This window comes from Megalops cyprinoides, chromosome 2 (assembly GCF_013368585.1).
Source record: "Megalops cyprinoides isolate fMegCyp1 chromosome 2, fMegCyp1.pri, whole genome shotgun sequence".
Lineage (NCBI taxonomy): Eukaryota > Metazoa > Chordata > Actinopteri > Elopiformes > Megalopidae > Megalops > Megalops cyprinoides.
The window spans coordinates 61,845,001-61,866,690 of record NC_050584.1 but is presented as its reverse complement, the minus strand read 5'-3'; the positions used below and the strand labels follow the sequence as shown (position 1 = coordinate 61,866,690).

Genomic DNA, 21,690 nt, shown 5'->3' with positions numbered 1-21,690 from the left:
ACTAACCCACCTCTCCCTCCACTAACTCCCACCGCCACTAACATACACCCCCCCGTCCTCGCACTAGCCTACTCCCTCCTTGACTAACATACACCCCCCCCCCCCGCACTAACCTACTCCCTCCTTGAGTAACATACACCCTCGCACTAACCTACTCCCTCCTGCCACTAACCTACTCCCGTTCCCACTAACTTACTCCTGTCTCCACTAACATATGCTACTCTCCCGCTACCCTAATCCTCCTGCCACTGCACTAACCTACTCCCCACTCCCACTAACCTACTCTTTCCTGCAGGAGCCTACTCCCTCCTCCTACTTACCTGCTGTCTCCTCCCTGTGGAATTGTTGGGTGAAGGAGTGGTATGAAGGCAGCGTTTGAAAGCACCTCTGCTCTCTGCCTCCTTTATCTTTGTTCTCTTCCACTCAGCTTTTCTCCCCCTCTCCCCAGTCTTTCCTCCCTCTCCCCGCTCTCTTTTAGGGAATACGTGTGGATCAGTCTGTACAGGGATGCCCGCTCTACTTGCTCTAATCAGCTGGGCTCAGCTCCGCACCAGACTGTCCTTTTCCGACTCTCCTGTGATCCTTAAACTCGGGACAGGCTGCCTTACTGGGTCTCCGCAGTCCAGCAGTTCTGGCAGGGGAATAGTGACTCAAAGGGAGTAGTCAGTAACGCCTGCATGATGTCACTAATGTGTTCTGCACTCTGATCCCCAGAAGCTGCGTCTAGACGAATGTTTGGGCAGTGACTGGGGCTATATTTAAGTGCGCTTGGCAGCACACCCTTTAGCGTCAGTTCCAGTGTTGGGAAAACGAGGCAGACCACCACCAGATCTTATCAGCCTCTCAGAGCAGCTTTAACAGCAGAGCCGGAACACTGTACCGCATCTCACCACTAGGTGCTTTTGGGAGTTTTTTACCAGTGTCTTTTTGGTAGCTCTGGTTGTGGTAATTTTCCGTGTACGTAAGTCACAGAGCTTATTTACCCGATAGCAGAGCAGAACCTGAGTCCTGACCGGGCTGCTTCGTAGAGCAGGCCCCCGCAGGTCCCAGGAGAGCTGCTGTCCCGCTCGGCTGTCTAAACCTCTCTCTCTCCTCAGCCTGTACCTCGGCAACCCCATGGACCCTCCGGACGTTTTGGGAATGGAGCTGTCCGCCACCAGACCCACTCAGCTACCTGGACGGGCCAAAAGTGAGTCACCACCGAAAGAAAAGAGCTGTTGAGTTCCAGTAGTTTGATTGTATTTGATAGTTGATTCTTGGCAATAGGCAAAACAAATCCAGCTCGTAAATCAATGTTTCAGTGAAACAAGAGCTTTTCTCATCATGCTTTGTTGGTTCTTCTTCCACGTGTCTACAATGCCCTGAAATCTTCACAGGCAGAACATAATTCACACTCTCGTATAACTCTCTGCAATCAGTCTTCCCTCTTACTGGTGGTAAAGTGCCTGCTCTTCCTGTGTAACATGGGAGTTTTCCTCTTCACTCATTCTCTTCTCTCCTCTACCACGTGGGCCCTCTCTGTTGCTCCTTTCTCTCTCTCTCTCCCTATTTCCGTGCCCCCCCCTCGCGGCGATCCTCAGAGCAGCCCCCGCCGCGGCCCCCCCAGCCCGCCATATTCGCTCAGAGTAAGTCTGGACTCTGGGTCCGGTTTTAAAGTGCTGCCATCCCTCAGGTCTCTGGTAGCTCCACTCCCCTCAAGTACAGCGTCAGTTGGGAGCCATGAACCGTGATCTGCCTGCCCGACGCGTGCTCTGTCCATCTGGTTCCCAACTACTGCTTTGTATTGCAGTGCTCAGAAAATGGATTGGTTCTGCATTGCAGAGCTTTGAATCTGATTGGCTCTTCAATGCAGTGCTCTGAAACAGACCGGCTCTGTAATGCTGTGCTCTGAATCTGATTGGCTCTTCAGTGCAGTGCTCTGAATCTGATTGAATCTGTAATGCGGTGGTTGGAATCTGATTGGCTCTTCAGTGCAGTGCTCTGAATCTCACTGGCTCTGTAATGCTGTGCTCTGAATCTGATTGGCTCTGTAATGCAGTGTCTCCTTTCCTTTAGTTGCATTTAGATGCCTTCCATTAGATTCATGTGTGAGGTGCCTGTATTTTGTCTGTATAGAAGGTATTGTGGAATCTTCCGGAATATAACGTGCGTGCGTGTGTTTCTTCAGAGGCGTGCTATGAGACCGTGAGCGAGGACGATGACCCTGCATCCATGGGTCTGAGGAGGCTCTCTCTGAGGAGCCCGGGAACGGTCAGAGGGCTGCGCTTCAAAGCCGCCGGCCCGCAGAGGAACGGGGGCAGGACAGAGGGGCCGCTGATCGATTTCGGAGAGGAGATCTCTTCCTCCGCCGTGCCCTCCCCCGGCACAGAGCCGCACACGCCCACCTTGCCCAGATCCCCGGGGGCCGACTTCCTGCTGGACACCACGCCCCCCCAGAGCCCCGGCGGCATCCTGCCCCACCCCCTGCACCCCACCCTGGTGGTGGACTGGGACACCCGCCCCTTGCCCCTCCCCCCGGCCTACGACGACGTGGCCCAGGACGAGGACGACATCGAGGTGAGCTCCATCAACGGGGCGGAGCAGGAGGGCAGGGCCGAGCAGGGGGAGGTGGAGCCGGAGGGCGGGGCCGAGCTGGGGGAGGCGGAGCAGGGGGGGGCTTCGGCAACCGCGCCCATCGACATCGAAGCGGGCGGGGCCAAGCGGCGGGTGGAGGACAACCTCTTCCTCCCGCCCAAGCAGGGCTGCAGCCGGAGCTTCTCGCAGTCGGCAGAGATCTTCCAGGAGCTACAGCAGGAGTGCATGAGGAGGCTGAACGTGCCCGTCAGCTCCTCCCTGCCCCCCTCCCCCACCCCCACCCACACCCCCGCAGGCCTGGACTCCGCCCACCGGCAGATCATCCTCTCCTTCCCCCAGGACAAGCCCCAAATCCCGCCCCGGATCCCCATCCCGCCCCGCCCCAGCCGGCGCAACGACCCCACCCGTCGCTCCGCCGACATGTCCCCCTCTGACGCGGACGACCGGGACAGGCCCCCCCTGCTCCCTCCCCGGGACCTCATGTCCCTCCCGAACTCCCGCGCCCCCAGCCCCCTCAGCCCCCACGTGGGCTCGCCCCAGCAGCGGGCGGGGCTGTGCTCCGCCCTGTCCCTGGGCTCCTGCTGCCTCTCCACCTCCCCCGGCAGGCCCATGCCCACCACCCAGAGCTTCGCCCCCGACCCCAAGTACGCCGCCCCCAAGGTGATCCAGGCGCAGGGCAAGGAGCCCCCCCGGGCGCCCTGCATCCTGCCCATCGTGCGGGACGGGCGCAAGGTGAGCAGCACGCACTACTACCTCCTGCCCGAGCGGCCGGCGTACCTGGACAGGTTCGACCGCTTCTTCAGGGAGGCCGAGGACAAGCGGCCAGCCAACACGGCCACCGTGCGGCCCATGATGCAGCAGCAGCAGGGAGACCCCAAGGACAACTTCTCCTCCAACAACAACAACGGTGGCGGTCCAAAGGCCCATGTGTGCGCCGTGGCCCCGCCCAACCAGTCCCGGGCGGCCGGCGAAGGCCAGGCCAGCGCCGCGGACAAGGTTAAACTGGTGAGTGTGCCACCCCGGGGTTTGACTCGCTCCACCCCGGTGACCGTGGCCGAGGCTGGGATCTGATTGGCTTGGTTTGGTGCGCAGGTGCAGGAGGCCGTCCACGGGGTGACCATAGAGGAATGCCAGACGGCACTGCAGAGCCACGGCTGGAATGTGCAGACGGCCGTGCAGTATCTGAAGGTAGGGCTAACGCAACAGAGGCGCTGCAAATTTCATCATATTCTCGCCATTTAGCAGACGCTCTAATCCAGAGCGACTTACATAAGTTACAGTTTTACCCATTTATACAGCTGCATATTTACTGAGGCGATTGTGGATTAAGTACCTTGCCCAAGGGTATAGCAGCAGCGTCCACGTGGAGAATCGAACCAGCTGCCTTCTGTTTGAGAGCCCTGCTCCTTCACTCCACCACACTGCTGCCGTAATTAAAAAGCGGTTTCATAAGCGGAATAGTTCCGCATTTGAGGCGAGCACTTTACCATTTATCAGCTGCAAACCAGAAATAAATCTAAATACTCCAAAAAGAACAACAGGCTTAGCCTCTTAGACTTGATGACCTGATGCTAAATGAAAGAAAGGTCTGTTTTTTTTTTTGCTCAACGTTTGCATGGATGCTGAAGGTTAGAGGCTGGCAAAATGGTAGCTCTAGCTAATGGCTCTTCCTCCTCGGGCTGCTAGGTGGAACAGCTGTTCTGTCTGGGGCTGAAGAGCAGGGCTGAATGCCAGAAGGTTCTGGAAACGCACGACTGGAACCTGGAGCGGGCCAGCACGCAGATGCTGGACTCGTACGGCGCCGGGAGACAGAGGTACAGCCAATCGGGACCAGAGCCTTCTGCACTCGCTGCTTTTTATTTCAGCCAGTGGGCTGCTTTTGGAAATGAGTAGTGTGTACACAGCCAATCACAGCCATTTTACACATTTCAGCCAATCGCGTCGCTCAGTGCCTGATACCGTCACTACCCCAGGCTGGGAATGAACACCGTCTTGCTTGCTTGTCCGGGACCGTTCCAGCACGAGCACGTCTCACTGCTTCAGTGGTGACCAAGCTTGGTGTTATGTTCTTGTGTTTGCAGGCGATGATGGTGGTCATTTGGGAGAGTCGCCCTCATTCTCTGCACTACGGAAGGACAGACACAGAGAGATGAACGGACTGGGGCCCCATCCTCTTAGACAGACTTTGCTGTTACTGCTGCTACACCCTGTTGAGCCCTGAGAGAGGGCATGACCTCTGAACTTTAACCCCCCCCCCCCCCCCCCCCCCCCCGACCTGCACTCTGACCCCATTGGTGCTGCATAGAGAGGTCCAATACAGAGCTGAGTTGGTTGGATGGTGCCTCCAACTGATTCTAGATCAGCTTAAATGTTTTGCACAGAATTGTTTGGGTGGAGAGGTAGGTTTGGGTTAGCTCACAGATCAGTGCTGAGGGGCACCATAGATGTTGTGGCTGCTCCAGAGTGTATCAGCTCACTGGCATTAAATACAGGTCTATATTTAAGAGAGAAATATAAATATAAGTGTGTGTGTGTGTGTGTATATATATATATATATATATATATATATATATATATATATATATATATATATATATATATATATACACACACACACACTTATATTTATATGTATATGTGTGTACTCTAAATTTTGTTGATATATTTGCATCAGGTATGTTTTTATGCAACGTTTTATTTAATGGTTTGAGGATTGTATGATAAAAGCTTTGGTAGCTACAGGAAGGAGCTTTGGTACTGGCATTTTTATTTCCGTATCTATTTTTTTGTCAGATTTCAGGGTTCTGTCTGAAGCTGCTTGCTGCACTTGAATGCACCTGAAGGTGACCTCGAGACTGAACAAAAGGGGCAGCCGGCTCCACTTAGACTCCATTCCGGCTCTGTTTCCTTCTCACTTCAACAGTTTCTCCCTGTGCAACACCTTCTCTGGTCTTGATACCTTCTTTTCTTGATTTCCCAGCTTAGTTTGGGATACATTTGTTTTATGAAACCTTAAAACCTTTAATGATATTAAGGGTAGGGAAGCTTCAACCAAAAATGAAAATAAAGTTCCGTCTGAATTTTAATTTCAAAAGCCACAACGGCCTTTGGGTTGTATTTCAAAATGTCATCAGAAAACACTCAAGCCACACAAATACCTAGAGATTGTCATTTTTTTAAATTGTTCTGCTTTATACCATTAATTAAGGCCTAAATTACATGGTTGTAATGTCGAATTGGTGCTCACACGTGTTATTGGTCTAAAGAACTCCTTTTAGGGCAATTTCACATACCAAGGTTACCAGCTTGTCCTTTATTCTTATGGATTAATTGACCTGAATGCATAAACATCCAGTACTATTCAATTAACACATTATACATACATAAGCATCCATGCTAAATCTTACCTGTTTGTGTGCATGCGTGCGCCGTCCCCTTAGGGAGATGCATATTAGACGCTGTGTAGTGATGTTCGATACGCGCCGTGGTGCTCAGTGTGTAGTTTAAGCCTAGGAGACCCAGACCCACGCTCTAGGTGTGTTTCAGTATGCGCGTCTTAGACCTCTTTCCCGGTGATGCGGGCGTGCCAACCACCAGAGGGCGATGTTCCAAGCCTCATTTTGAGGCCTCCGGCAATCAGACCAACTGCTGTAAAGGCTTAGCGCAGAGTTCGCACTTTCTGAAGCGGTTCGCGTCGTGCTCGTGAAGACAGCTTGGCATACACTCCAGGTCCTGCCCTCTTTGTTATGCAAGCTGTTAACTGAACAGCTGTGGAGAAGAGATGATGGTGTGAACCCCCCCGCCCCCACCCCACAGCATGTTCAAGGCAGTGTGCTGTACTTGGGTGTGCACTCCAACATGTTCAGATGTTTTATGTGGCAAGTGTTCCGAGTGGTTCTAAAACTAAATTTAAATTTTTGGAGCTTTTAATTTGTGCAAGAGACAATGCAGCTGTTCTGAAATGTATATGTACATGGTTGTTGTTTTTTTGTATTAATAAAAAGGAACTATTTTTCAATTTTCTGATGCATGTGTTGAGTATTTTTGGGCATTTAATCCCAGGGAAAAGGCTTTTTAAATGACCAGGCTGGTGGCCCCAGTTTTAATGTGTCTTGATGGTGTGCATCAGTGGCAACTGACGAGTCAGTTATGGGAACATTCACTGTCCACGCTTACAGATTCATGGCTAACCGCGACTCCACCACTGAAAGCAAAACTGGTTGCATAATTCAAATGACATGGATGTTTTTAGTAGCAAATGAACATTTGTGTTTTGTTGAAGGCTCTATTAGGTATGTCTCTAGTAGCAGCCTATGACCCTGTTGCATTCTGTCAAGTAATGGGGGCACCCTGGACCAAGTAACTCCAATGTACCAGTGCAGTGATGGGGACACTGCTGTAGGAGGTGTGCCTTCCTTCACAAGGGAAATTAAACTGAGGTCATTACAAGCCCAGACTGAATGCAGTTAAGGTGTTCATCCATGTGAGCTGTTTGGGCCACCTGGTCCTCCCAGTCTCCCCTACCTTGTTATAGCTATGCTATAGCCACATGCTGCACACTGTTAGGAGAGGTGGGCTTGGCGAAAAAAAAAGAGAGGTTAAATGAATAGTGTATTGTGAATGACCATCTAAAGCAACAGAGTCCAATCCAGACCTTGGAGCAGCACTGTGTTGGAAGTTATTGGTCACCTTGAGTCATGACATAGTATGTAGTCTGTAACGGAGGCCATTAATCACCTGCTTGAAGCTGTCTGGACTATACCGACAACACTTCCACTGGTCCCAGCTGTTCGAAGGATTGATACTTCCACAGGTTGAGTTGCTAGCTGGACTGTAGCCATCCAGAACAAGTCTGATGGGCTACCGGAGCACAGTGATCTTTCTGAGGACATACGCCCACAGCAGATTCTCCGGTGTGTGACTGCCTCTGTTCTGTGTGCTGCAATGTGCAGTGAACAAAAATCCCGTTTCTATTGTGTGTGCCAGGGAGCGCTAAGACCCTGTTTCCACTGCAGGGAGCGCTAAGACCCTGTTTCCACTGCAGGGAGCTCTAAGACCCCGTTTCCACTGTCCAGAGAGCGCTAAGACCCTGTTTCCACTGTCCAGAGAGCGCTAAGACCCTGTTTCCACTGTCCAGAGAGCGCTAAGACCCTGTTTCCACTGTGCAGGGAGCTCTAAGACCCCGTTTCCACTGCAGAGAGCGCTAAGACCCCGTTTCCACTGTCCAGAGAGCGCTAAGACCCTGTTTCCACTGTCCAGAGAGCGCTAAGACCCTGTTTCCACTGTCCAGAGAGCGCTAAGACCCTGTTTCCACTGTCCAGAGAGCGCTAAGACCCTGTTTCCACTGTCCAGAGAGCGCTAAGACCCTGTTTCCACTGTCCAGAGAGCGCTAAGACCCTGTTTCCACTGTCCAGAGAGCGCTAAGACCCTGTTTCCACTGTCCAGAGAGCGCTAAGACCCTGTTTCCACTGTCCAGAGAGCGCTAAGACCCTGTTTCCACTGTCCAGAGAGCTCTAAGACCCCGTTTCCACTGTCCAGAGAGCGCTAAGACCCTGTTTCCACTGTCCAGAGAGCTCTAAGACCCCGTTTCCACTGTCCAGAGAGCTCTAAGACCCTGTTTCCACTGTGCAGAGAGCGCTCAGACCCTGTTTCCACTGTGCAGCCTTTGTACTCCAATTGTACTTCCGACAGTTAAGACGGTAATAAATATGGCTGGATTATTACCGAGTACAGAGTGCGCCCCCTACAGGCACAGTGTGGCCTACATCGGTGCTCACACTGAGCTCGCAGCAGCTCCCAGCTGTACTCATGAGGAAGCAAGGAGGTCGGTACACTTTGCATCAAAAACTCCAATTCCACAAATAGCATTTCATTAAGTACACTGAATCAAGTATGAATGCTTTAAATGCTGGGGGGAAAGGGGAGAGAGAGAGAGCCAACTGAGGGTACTTTGAAGATCAGAGAAGAAATTTCTGGAAGCTGTAAATGGTGTCCATTCTACTCATGTATCAAGGGAAGTGATGTCACATGGAAGGAGATGGATTTCTCTGCTGTCAAAAATGCACTCTTTTCAGATGCATAGCAATAAACCTATGGTCATAAATATGAGTGTTCACGAAGAAATTACCCTTTAAGAAATGCACACACAATTTTATCCTATTAACTAATATTTCGTTTTGATTAATGAGACGGTTACACACTACAAGTTTTCCACAGCTGCGTATGCAGGTGGGTACAGAAGGCAGGTGGAGACCCAGAGACTACCACATCACCCTCATCCAGAAGCCTGCACCCCGAGCACCTGCGGTCCCGTTTCCCTGATGACCGTAACTCCGTAGCCCGTGGACAGGGAACAGACGACAATCACATAAAGAAGTTTTATTTCCAGTGTTTGAGGGGGACAGACCGCAGTCTGACCGTACACAGGCAGGTTACATAACGGTCCAGTTCCATGTACCGCTTCATGCAGCCTCGGAGACGGAGGGGTTGAGAGGAAAAAATAAAAAAAAAAACACCCCGATGGTCCGACCAGTTTGAATGGGTTTTCACTCTGCATGCCTATGTTACAACACTTATCAAATCTGGCATGGGGACAGAAGGCTTAAAACATTTAAGTTACTTATTTTACACAAGTGTTTAAAATTCAAGTCCCGGTAAAATCCAAAAAGAAAAGGAAAAAATAAAATGAACGGTTAAAAAACAGTGAAGTCCCAACTGGAATGCCTTAAGAATGGAAGCTCGGAATTTGCCTGGTAAATCTGTAAAATCATTTAATGAGTTGTCGATAAAAATCCAGTCATTCACAGTACATTGTATTTTAACAAAAAGACAATATGGCACGAACCCAGAACCGACTGAAATGAGGCACTTTCTTTTGCAAAGAGACGTGATTTAAGGTTCATTAACTGTTTTTTTTCCCCATGTACTGTTTTTTTTTTGTTGTTCTAATGCCAGCGGTTGACAGCGAGGGTAACACAAGCGCAGGGCGATAACATGGAGTATTGCATCAGAAGTGGTAACTCGGTACTCCTCTTTTCTCATTTTGTAAGGTCGTATAAAAAAGAAAAGACATTTTTATTCTCATCTTGCTTTCGCACAGTGTCTGGCTGCTCCGACGCACTGCAAAAAAAACAGTTTCCACAGTACACAGCTCAGAAAAACAGCCCATACGCAGGCTTCAACAGAAACTAAACACGCTTCAAGTACAGAGAGAATATGTACACTTTTAAAATGAGAGTCGTAACAAGCGACGAAGCTTTAGTCGAAAGGACAGCGAGCATATACATTCTTGGTGGGATTACCGGGGAGGGAAGAACTGCACCTTCACTTCTTTGTTAAAAATAAAGACTAAAACATTCGTTTTTCTTCCACGTTCAGCGCGAGTCTGCGGTGCAGGCGACTGTTCCGATGCATTGCTCTCGCGGCCCCTACGACCGGCCAGAAGCAGTCGACCTCATGCGTCTCCGACTGCAAAGTCATGTAAAAACCGGCAAAGAATTAAAATAAAAAAAACTATTTAATCCAGTTACTTTCGTTACAACCCTGTATGTATATATGCATACATACATACAGTATATTTATATAATCGTGTGTAAAAAATAACTGTTGTGCAGTTACCCTAGTGGATGTATGTACATACGTAGAACACACACGCACTCACATACACGCTCCCGCACGTAAACACACACACGCACACACGCACTCACATACACGCTCCGGCACGTAAACACACACACGCACACACGCATATGCGCACCTCGCCGTTTCATAGATACTGATAGAACCGTGAGCGAACGACTTGGGCACCGGACAGTTTGTGGGGGTGGGCATCGGCTGCCAGGCTGAGGGGCGTTTTGTTCTTGCCGGGCGGGGCTGCCCCGTTGAGCTGCTCGGCGGGCTGGGGGTCGGGCTCGGCGGGGGCCGGGACGGGGGAGGGGGAAGGGGAGGGGTCAGCGTCCTGGCCCGCCTCGGCCCCACCAGCCCGCCCCCTCTCCCGGGCGATCCAGTCCCGGATGGAGAAGTCCTGCGAGCTGCACTTGGGCCGCAGCCGGTCGACGGCGGACAGCTCGGCCCCTGCTTCCTTCCAGCCGCCCGCCACCGCCAGCTCGGCGAAGTCCCGCTGGCCGCCCATGGTGTGGCGGCGCCGGATGCCCCTGCGCTTGCGCGCCTCGGGCGAGCCGCCGCCCCTCTGCGCCCCCACCCCGAACATGTCGTCCGCCGACGCCCGCAGCCGCAGCTTCAGCCGCTCCGTGATGCGCAGCCTCCAGGCCGGCTCCTGCCGTTCCCCCTCCGGCCTGCAGGGGGCGCTCAGGCTGCCCGTGGACCGGCCCTTCTTCATGGCCTCCAGGACGCGGGACAGGCGGTTGGGCTCACGGTCGCCGCGCCCGCCCTCGGCGGACGACTCGCTGTCCGTCTTCTGCCGGCGGCGGGCCAGCGTGTCGTGCTCGATCAGCTGGCGGGAGGGGAGGGGGCGGGGGCGGTCGGCGTGGGCGGGGCCGGGGGCGTCACCCTCGCTGTCCGTGTCGGCGCCGGGCCGGCCCTCGCTCACCCGCTCGCTGCGCTCGTCGTCGGCCTCGTCTCCACGGCTCTCGGCCACCGACTGCACCTCGGGGCTGCGCGTGCTGGGCTCCGCCCCCCCTCCCACTGGGAACGTCAGCGAGGAGGTGGTGGAGTAGTCAGAGGTGATGGAGCTCACCTCCGCCGCCGGCCCCGCCCCCGCCCCGCCCTCGCCCGGCTCGGCTGACGCCCCCCTCCCGGGCAGGACCCGAGGCACCGAGGCCCGCGAGCTCACGGTCCCCGGGTCGGACGCCACCGCCTCCTCCGGCTGGGACTGCGGGTGGAGCTTGGGGGAGCCAGAGGGCGGGGATGGGGATGGGGGTGGGGCCTTCTCCTTCATCACAAATGAGTTCCTCTGCTCCTTTCTGCCCTTGCTCTCTTGCTCCGAGCCTCTCCCGTCTTCTTTCCTGGATTCCTCCTCCTCCTCCTCTTCCTCGTTCAGTTCGCTCGTCGTCCCGGCCTCTCCCTCCGTCTCCTGTTTGCCCGGGCTTTCCTGAGCCCAGCTCAGCTCCTGGCTCTGGCTCTGGTCCTGGCTCTTCAGAAACACGCTGTCCAGGTCGTCGTCGGAGCTGCTAGGCTGCGGCTTCTCCTTGGCCTTCTTTCGTTTGCGGCTGGCCGCAGCAAAGATGGAGGAGACCAGCAGATCTCTGCTGTACTGCTCCTTCCCGGACCCCCAGGAGCCCTGCTGGAGACAGAGACACAGGTGAACAGGCGGCCGCGGGACAGGGGGGGGACCACATCCCCCATGAGGGGCTCTCTCACACCCCTGCGGCACGCGGGACCCCACCTGCTCCTCCGAGGCCACCCCAAACACAGACAACAGGTGAACAGAAAGAGGAGCATTAGTCAGGTAAGGGTAAAACAGCAATGCATGATGGGACTGCCGCACGCATCGCAAAGCTGGCGAGAGCTGAAATGGGCTTCCGTGCTTCAATGCACGTTAAGAACCAAGCTGTAGGACGCAGCCAGATGACAGTGGAGCCAAGATGAGCTTTGAAATCTCTTCAAATAAAAGGGGAAATTCATTTCCAAGCTCAATGAGCGAAAAGAAATTTAGCAAACTCCTGATGTCAGAGCCCAGTGCGTTTTTAAAGCACTGATTTTCTGGAACTCAGTGTTCCTTTTGATCCCTCTGCCAAGAGTTTTTAAGACATAAACAACGTTGCTTCCGCTTTTTTAATCTGACGGAGAAAACTGGGCCTGAGTTTTAAAAAAAAAAAAATAAATCAGCATCTGTACAGAATATGCTGCTCAAACTGCAAGCTAAACGCTGCCCCCCAGTGGCTGCAGCCCCACAGCCTTTCTACACAAAGGCCTGGAGGGTAACCATCAGAGCACCTACCTCACCTTCCCCTTCCCAAACACCACAGGGGCACTTAGCCAAAGCACACGCACCTGGGCAGGAACTCACCTTTGATTTTGTCGAGTCACTAGTGGTCGAATCTGAAAAAGAGAGAGGGGGGAGAGAGACTGTTAGCAGGGGCGCTAATATTACTCAAGTTAGCGTCCACAATGGGGATGACATGGTGAGAGAGGCACTTCCACGGGTACGACAATGTCGGGGGGTGGGGGATCGGAAGGGGGGGTTGTCAGGCAGGCGACACGTGGCGGTCGGAGCTTGGGAGGACAGAGGCACCACACAAAGCCGTCGCCGTGGTGATGAGGAGAGGGTGGACAGGAAGCCATCATGCATATGGGGGGGGGGCACACTGGCACTGTGCTATGCTCAGACCCACAGCCACCAGCAACAACACTCTTTCCTAACCCTCGGAGGGACACGGCGTCTCCGGCGACTGGGGCTTCCAGGGCCGCGCCGGAGTTCGTGAACCATCAGAGGACAGCATGGGTGTGTGTCTGTGTTTTTATACCTGCAGGAGCCGCACTCTAACGCATCTGTTAGGGGATAAATCTACTTTCATAACTGTCAGATACATATGTTCAGTGCCTTCTAAATAACCTTCTCCCTAACAAAAGGAATTAACTTGAACAGCTTCAAATTTCAACAAAGGTAATGACCGTGTACGGTGCTCAGAGTGGCAGTGTCTCCGTCTATCACACTGGGATAAATGATTCATTTCTAAACCACACACAAATGTGACCTGCGGTGACATCAGGTTGAAATGCTGTGCGCAACAGTGCCACATACATGTTACCAGTCCTGCTAAGATCTCCTCAGTGATATGGCTGTAAAATGTTCCTTGAAATCCAAGGGTGTCAGTCAGTTCATAGAACAGGAAACTGATCATTAGATACACTTCCAGGGACTTACTAATCTTACCCTGAGCACACTGAATTTCTGAAACATGACTCCAGGAATGTGTGTCATGGAAGGAGTGATACAGTATAAATCAGAGCTTTGTCTCTTTTCTAACTCATTTAGGGAACAGAAACTACGCTATCCAAGCGCATGTATTTCTAACTTCACGCCAGGTTCTGACACAGCTAGAACTCACAACAGAAAAAGCGCTAAATGCACTTTTGCCATTTTGCAGAAGATCTGAACACCAAGGAATCCTTTTTCCCCCACTGTGCTATTGTAACATGAAACAACACAACATAACTCGCCTACAAGAAGAGGTCTTACGAAGGTGTTGAGCTGACAGCTCTCAGTAAAGAAGCCCTGAGGAGTGTTTCCTGGGCACTCTGTGACCACACAAACATATACGTGCGTGCGAGTGTGTGCAATAGCCAGACTCGGGCGTGGGCGACCGTGTGCTGTGAGGTGTGGCGATGACGCAATGCACAGAGGTGGTGACACAGGTGACAGTATGACAGGGGGAAGAAAGGGGCTAGCTAGCAGGAGAGCTGCTACAGGAGAGAGGAGGACCCTCCACGCAGCCTGCTAGGAATCTCCACATTACCCACTACATTTTATTAATCCACAATTCATTTCTGATTCTTTATTATAGTTATGATTTTTTTTTTTTACTACATTTTTGAATTTGGATATTCTTAGGCACAGAGCCAGAAGAGCCGAGCCCCCCACCACACCCTTTGAGACACATGGCAGTTGTGCTTCATGAGCAGAAGGAACCGGGACTCCGTACCATGCCATTTCTCCTCACGGACTGCTTCAGAGATAACGACAAACAGCAGAGAGCCTTTCAGAGAGCAGTACTGGTCTGGGAGAGGTATTTTTAAAATAGAAAATGCACACCGACGGTTCACCGAGTGTTCGTCTTTTTTGTTTTTTGTCGTTCTTTGAGGCTTTGTTTTTCCCCCTCCCTCCCCCATGGTCCCTCTTATTTACAAGAAGCGGGGGGTCCTGCAGACTAGGCAGCTACATGGGGGACAGCAGTCCTCTTTCTTCCTACAGTCCCAGCTGTCCATCAGAGACATTACAGACTCCATCAGTGACATCACCGTGTGAAAGACTCCGCCCACTTGGCCTGTTTACAGAGATCGGTATGTGTGAGTGCGGGGGTGGACACTCCACGGGGACGGGGGAACTAGAGACAGAGGGATCACGGCTTTTTTGGGGAAAGAACATGCCGGGTTAGTGCAACAGTAGGCAGAGCGGCGCTAACAGCAGTAACTGAGAGAAACACAGGAGAGCGCCGGTCAAGGTTTAAACGCGGGAAAAGGACGGTAGGACAAACACGGCAAAGCGAAACAAAAGACTGCACAAGCCAAACGGAAACGACTCAAAGAAACGCTAACAGAAACACATCAGTTTGTAGAAGCAGAACTGCAAAGAAAAACGGAGAAAGGGAAATCAACATACTTCAGATTAAAAGGAAACAGCACGCGGGAATCAGGCAGGTTTTTTGCTTTACCCGAGCTGCATTTGCTTCCGAATGGTTAGGATGAGGCATCTGAGGTACAGAGGCTAGAACAGTCAGCCCTTACAAACCTTCAGACTGGAGGCTTATAAGGCCACAACACACTGTATCTAATGGAAAGCAAATGAAACGGTGCTCGTCAAAACGTTCCATCAGTTCTCAGCAAACTCAGTACAGTTAGCATTTGAGAGCCGGCCCTCCTGCAGAGAGCGCAGCCGTCCCCCACCGCGAGTCCTCGCCCGCATCTCTCACCGTGGCAACGGCGATGGCGAGCCGCCCCCCCTGCGCTCTGCTCCACGTAAGTTACCTGATACGTCCCCCGGGGAGGTGCCGGTGCGGCCGATGTTGGTCAGCAGGTGGTCGATGTTCGGCACGGGCTGGGACTCCACCGCGTTCTCCTGCTGGACGGTGGTCTGGGGAAGGGGGGGGGGGGGGGGGAGGTCAGAGGTCATTGCCCATAGGGACAGCGCCCCACGAACCCTTACCAGATGTACCAGTTTGAACAGTCAGGCAGGTGTGAGGGAGGAGCCAGCAAGGCACTTTTACAAACCCAAAGAGGATGCCTTTAAAGATGCACTATCCACAGGTTCTGAGCAGGAGCTCAAACACAATTACAGGCCAAAGAAGACTAGTCGGTTGACTACTTGGCTGAAGGATGAAGGTGTATAGATGGACACAACAAGGGCAGAGGCGGAGAGAAGGACTCCCTCAGTGAGACAGCACAAAGAACAGAGCAGAGGAAGAAGGAGAGGGAAAGGGAGAGAGGGGGAGAGGGAGAAGATGAGGAAGAGAGAGGGAGAAGGAGAGGGAAAGAGAGAGAGAGAGGGAGAAGGTGAGGAAGAGAGAGAGAGAGAGAAGGAGAGGGAAAGAGAGGGAGAGAGGGAGAAGGTGAGGAAGAGAGAGAGAGGGAGAAGGAGAGGGAAAGAGAGAGAGAGAGGGAGAAGGTGAGGAAGAGAGAGAGAGAAGGAGAGGGAAAGAGAGAGAGAGAGAGAGAGAGAGAAGGAGAGGAAGAGAGAGAGAGAGAGAGAGAGAGAGAAGGAGAGGGAAAGGGAGAGAGGGGGAGAGGGAGAAGGTGAGGAAGAGAGAGAGAGAGAGAGAGAGAGAAGGAGAGGGAAAGAGAGAGGGAGAGGCAGGCAGCAGGCTCTTGAGCAGCGGTTTATCCATACACACCATGGGCTCCTCGTTTGCGTCTTCAGTGAAAAACCAATCATACTGCAAAGGAGAGAAAAGGCTCGTATTAGAGTATCTGTTCTGTTGAATGTCTCAATGAATGAATGAATGCAGAGGTGTGTATTGAGACGGTGTAGTGTCTGGGTCTTACATGCTGGATGAGGGTTTCCACGATCTTGTACTGGTCAGGCATGTGGGTCACCATGTGGGTCATGTTGTCCTCCGAGGTCCGGACCAGAGTCGGCCCGAACACAATGGCCAGATTCCGTGGCTCCATCTGAGAGAGCGAGAGAGAGAGACAGAGAATGGGAAAAGAAGAAAGGAGGAAAGGGGGAAAGGGGGGAAAGACAGAGAGCCAATGGTAAGAGTGACAACCCACACATGCTTACACACACACATGCATGCTTACACACACACACACACACACACACACACACACACACACACACACACACACACACACGCGCACAGACGCGAGAAAACCACCACCAGAGACAGGAATATACACTACACACACCTCGCCCACAGATCACACCATTCTCTGCGAGACATTTCTCAGATATACACCGTGAGGCATACACATGCACAGCAAAGATCTACAGATTCAGTGTACAGCTGTCTCAGCGTACTACATCATGTATTGTTCTAAAATAAAAAACACAATCAGTCTGATCACCAGCTGAGTAGCCCAATGTCACATGTACAAGCCATCAAGCCCAAGCAGCTTATTCCAAAAAAACTGATAATTACGTTCACCCCGAAACACAAAAAGCCCGTGGGCCGACCTCCATCAGCGCGGAGCAGTACCTTGTTTTTCTCAGAGTTGTCGGCCACGGTTTTGAGATGGGCGGACAGGAACTTGAGCGTTTCGTAGTGATGGTCCGGCAGCTCGTGCAGCTGAAACAAAGGGAGCGTGTCAGGGACAGCGCGTTAGTCTCCCTTATGTGCCCCGGGTCCGAGCCCGAACCTGCCGCGGGTACAGCCCCCGTTCCACTCACCAGCCTCTTCAGCACTTTCAGCCTCTCCACTGCATCCTCTGTTCTGTTGGCATCTATGAAATCTGCATATTTCTCTGCAGAGCACGACAGAAAAACACTCAGTGCACCGGCAATCCCTGTCATCTGTTCTATAAAATGGGGCAGGGGGAATGTCTGTGTGCGTGGGCTTCCGCTGATGTCCACTAGAGGGCGCAGTTGATCAAGCCTTTGGCTATACTCAGCTGGGAGTAAGTTCAGCTCCATGAAATATCACAGGCTGGTAAGGGCATCCTTTGATGGCAGTGTCTTCCACAACAGCAAACCCTTTCATCAATACATCACTCTGAAAGTTCCCCAATTCAAATTCACACATTGCGATGAAGTATAATTCTAAGGGATGCCTAACTTTATAGTTCACTCTGACTTATATTCAGTGCACGTAGGCTTACAGTTAAAGGCTATATCTGCATTATGAAAACAGGACCGTAGTACTAAAGCACTGCTGGATCACCCAACCCAGGAAGACTCTCACCGTTTGTAAAGAGAGGCTCTGGAAGCTTCCGGAAGAAGGACTTGAGTAAACTGCTGATGACATTCAGGTCCTTCCATTTCTGTACAGAAGGAGAGAGAGAGAGAGAGAGAGAGAGCAGACAGACGGGTGAGGGAGGGGGTCAGTGCCCGGCGCTGCCCCACACGCTGAGGGGACTGTCAGGGACACTCACATCGTCCTGGATGTCGATGTCGGCCATGCCCTTGTTGAGCTCCTCCTGCATGCTGGAGATGGCAGCGTTGTTGCCGGGAACTCTGTAGATGCCGGTGTATTCCAGACCCCTCTCCTCTACCAGCTTACAGCAGATCTCCACGATCAGGGGCACAAACTACAACATACACACATGCAGAGCTTTACCATCAGGGTACACACACACACACAGAATTACCATCACAGTACTAACACACATACATGCACACACACACACACACACACACACACACACACACACACACACACACACACACACAGAATTACCATCACAGTACAAACACACATACATGCACACACACACACACACACACACACACACACACACACACACACACACACACACACACACACACACACACAGAATTACCATCACAGTACTAACACACATACATACACACACACACACACACACACACACACACACACACAGAATTACCATCACAGTACAAACACGCATACATGCACACATAAACAGTCACACACACACACACACAGAATTACCATCACAGTACAAACACGCATACATGCACACATAAACAGTCACTCACACACACACACACACACACACACACACACACAGAATTACCATCACAGTACAAACACGCATACATGCACACATAAACAGTCACCCACACACACACACACACACACACACACACACACACACAGAATTACCATCACAGTACAAACACGCATACATGCACACATAAACAGTCACGCACACACAGACACACACACACAGAATTACCATCACAGTACAAACACACATACATGCACACATAAACAGTCTCACACACACACACAGAATTACCATCACAGTACAAACACGCATACATGCACACATAAACAGTCACGCACACACACACACACACACAGAATTACCATCACAGTACAAACACGCATACATGCACACATAAACAGTCACACACACACACACACACACACACAGACACACACACACAGAATTACCATCACAGTACAAACACACATGCATGCACAAATAAACAGTCACTCACACACACAAACACACACACACAGAATTACCATCACAGTACAAACACGCATACATGCACACATAAACAGTCACACACACACACACACAGAATTACCATCACAGTACAAACACGCATACATGCACACATAAACAGTCACTCACACACACACACACACACACACACACAGAATTACCATCACAGTACAAACACGCATACATGCACACATAAACAGTCGCCCACACACACACACACACACACACACACACACAGAATTACCATCACAGTACAAACACGCATACATTCACACATAAACAGTCACGCACACACACACACACACACAGAATTACCATCACAGTACAAACACGCATACATGCACACATAAACAGTCACACACACACACACACACACACACACACACACAGAATTACCATCACAGTACAAACACGCATACATGCACACATAAAGTCACTCACTCACTCACACACACACACACACACACACACACACACACACACACACACACACACACACACAGAATTACCATCACAGTACAAACACGCATACATGCACACATAAACAGTCACACACACACACACACACACAGAATTACCATCACAGTACAAACACGCATACATGCACACATAAACAGTCACTCACACACACACACACACACACACACACACAGAATTACCATCACAGTACAAACACGCATACATGCACACATAAACAGTCACTCTCACACACACACACACACACAGAATTACCATCACAGTACAAACATGCATACATGCACACATAAACAGTCACTCACACACACACACACACACACACACACAGAATTACCATCACAGTACAAACACGCATACATGCACACATAAACAGTCACTCACACACACACACACACACACACACACACACACACACACACACACAGAATTACCATCACAGTATAAACACGCATACATGCACACATAAACAGTCACACACACACACACACACACACACAGAATTACCATCACAGTACAAACACGCATACATGCACACATAAACAGTCACTCACACACACACACACACACACACAGACACACACACACAGAATTACCATCACAGTACACACACGCATACATGCACACATAAACAGTCACTCACACACACACACACACACACACACACAGAATTACCATCACAGTACAAACACGCATACATGCAGACATAAACAGTCACTCACACACACGCACACACACGCACGCACACACACGGTCACAGTAAGAGAATGAGCTGGAGAGTTGGGTCCTCCCAGCCTCTTACTTTGTTGGTCTGGGCAGGAGGGCAGTCGTCCAGCCGCACTCCGAAGGTGACCCCCGGAGCAGTCTTCTTCTCAAAGGGCTTCCTCATCAGGCCCGGGATGCCCTTCCTCCACGCACTCTTATCCTTAGGAGGACTGCTCTCATCTGCAGAGAGGGTGCGCACACATCAGCACTGTACACACACACACACACACACATCAGCAATACATTACACAGGGTGCGCACACACATGCTCACAGGCATAGCTACCTTTGTGCACACTCTTCCTGTCAGAGTCCTGCTTGGGTGAGTGGGGGCTCAGCAGGGCCCGGGTCTCCCCCTTCCCTCCCAGCAGGGTGTGTCGGATGCTCAGGGACTGCCGCGACGTCTTGGGTGACGGCTCTGTCTTACTGCTGGGGGGGCTGTTACAGACAGACACACGCACACACACAGACACACACACACACACGCACACGCACACGCGCACGCACACGCACACGCACACGCACACGCACACGCACACACACAGACACAGACACAGACACAGACACAGACACAGACACAGACACAGACACAGACACACACACACACACACAGGCACACACACACAGGCACACACACACAGGCACACACACACATACACACATACACACATACACACACACACACACACACATACAGAGACACACACACACAGACAAAGACACAGACACAGACACAGACACAGACACAGACACAGACACACCCCCACACAGACACACACACACACACACACACGTACCAACGTCAGCACTGCGTCACATGATGTCTCAGGACGTCTGCTCCGATGGACTGCGCTGTCTGGCCCGGCCTCTCTTACCTCATCATGGTATTGTACTCCTTAATCTTCCTGCTTATGAGGTCCCGGCTCGTAACACCCGCGTTCTAAAAACAGAGACCGACAAAGCCGCCATTAACTCCTCCCGCGCCAGGTGAACCTCGCACGGCTTACATAAGCCAGCGGGGGTCAGGTGACAGAGGGGAAGGACCTGAGGAATGCAGTGACAGAGGCCTGAGCAACGGGGAGATCCTGCTGTTTGCAGAGGTTAGATAACACTGCTTCTACACTGAGCTCCTGTGCACCAGCCTCTGGGGCTGGGTCACAGCTTTACGCAGGGTGACACATACATAGCTCTTTATTTCCATTTTATTGATTTATGGACACGTGATTTGCTTAGCGGGTGGCTTTTGACAGTGCTCTTCATCGCATGTCCAATACATTCAAATTGAAAAAACTTTTATGAGCAGAGGAAAGTGCTCTGGGGTATGTCAGGAGGGTGGAGAGGGTTAGCTGCACTTTAAGGGTGTTTACATAAGAGGGACAGGGAGATGACGGAACAGCCCAAACTGATGTAACACAGCCCTGTGCTGTGTGGGACTCGGACGTGAATGACCGAGCAAAGAGGATGTCTACCACTCACATCCTCCCACCTGCCATCTCACATTCCTCTCTCCTTCACTTTCTCTCCACCCCTCTTTCACCACCCTCCCTCATCCTCTCCCACTCTCTCCCCCTCTCCCACTCTCTCCCCCCGTCTCCCTCACCTC

The 21,690-nt window shown here is 51.7% G+C and overlaps 2 protein-coding genes across 6 annotated transcripts in view; one reads left to right on the top strand and one right to left on the bottom strand.

The window, feature by feature from the left end:
- LOC118796617 (activated CDC42 kinase 1-like) overlaps positions 1-4,831 on the top strand; it is a 35,934-nt gene extending 31,103 nt beyond the window's left edge. For 4 of the 5 annotated variants that reach the window (XM_036555647.1, XM_036555638.1, XM_036555630.1 and 1 more), the window contains exons 11-16: positions 1,098-1,189; positions 1,581-1,625; positions 2,168-3,579; positions 3,667-3,762; positions 4,261-4,388; positions 4,656-4,831. In XM_036555647.1, the coding sequence (XP_036411540.1) occupies positions 1,098-1,189; positions 1,581-1,625; positions 2,168-3,579; positions 3,667-3,762; positions 4,261-4,388; positions 4,656-4,662 (1,780 nt within the window). In that variant the 3' untranslated portion in view covers positions 4,663-4,831. The remainder of the gene's footprint in view (positions 1-1,097; positions 1,190-1,580; positions 1,626-2,167; positions 3,580-3,666; positions 3,763-4,260; positions 4,389-4,655) is intronic. The other variant, XM_036555622.1, reaches the window with a different exon arrangement.
- A 5,508-nt stretch (positions 4,832-10,339) lies between these two features.
- The window catches only part of LOC118769725 (rho GTPase-activating protein 21-like), an 85,007-nt gene continuing 73,656 nt past the window's right edge, over positions 10,340-21,690 (bottom strand). Inside the window, 13 exon segments of the mRNA XM_036517013.1 lie at positions 10,340-11,815; positions 12,542-12,573; positions 15,220-15,325; positions 16,083-16,124; positions 16,234-16,359; positions 16,890-16,979; positions 17,081-17,154; positions 17,592-17,670; positions 17,782-17,937; positions 20,126-20,268; positions 20,374-20,525; positions 20,963-21,027; positions 21,688-21,690. The exon segment at positions 21,688-21,690 is cut by the window's right edge and continues 300 nt beyond it. Of these exon segments, the coding sequence (XP_036372906.1) occupies positions 10,340-11,815; positions 12,542-12,573; positions 15,220-15,325; positions 16,083-16,124; positions 16,234-16,359; positions 16,890-16,979; positions 17,081-17,154; positions 17,592-17,670; positions 17,782-17,937; positions 20,126-20,268; positions 20,374-20,525; positions 20,963-21,027; positions 21,688-21,690 (2,544 nt within the window).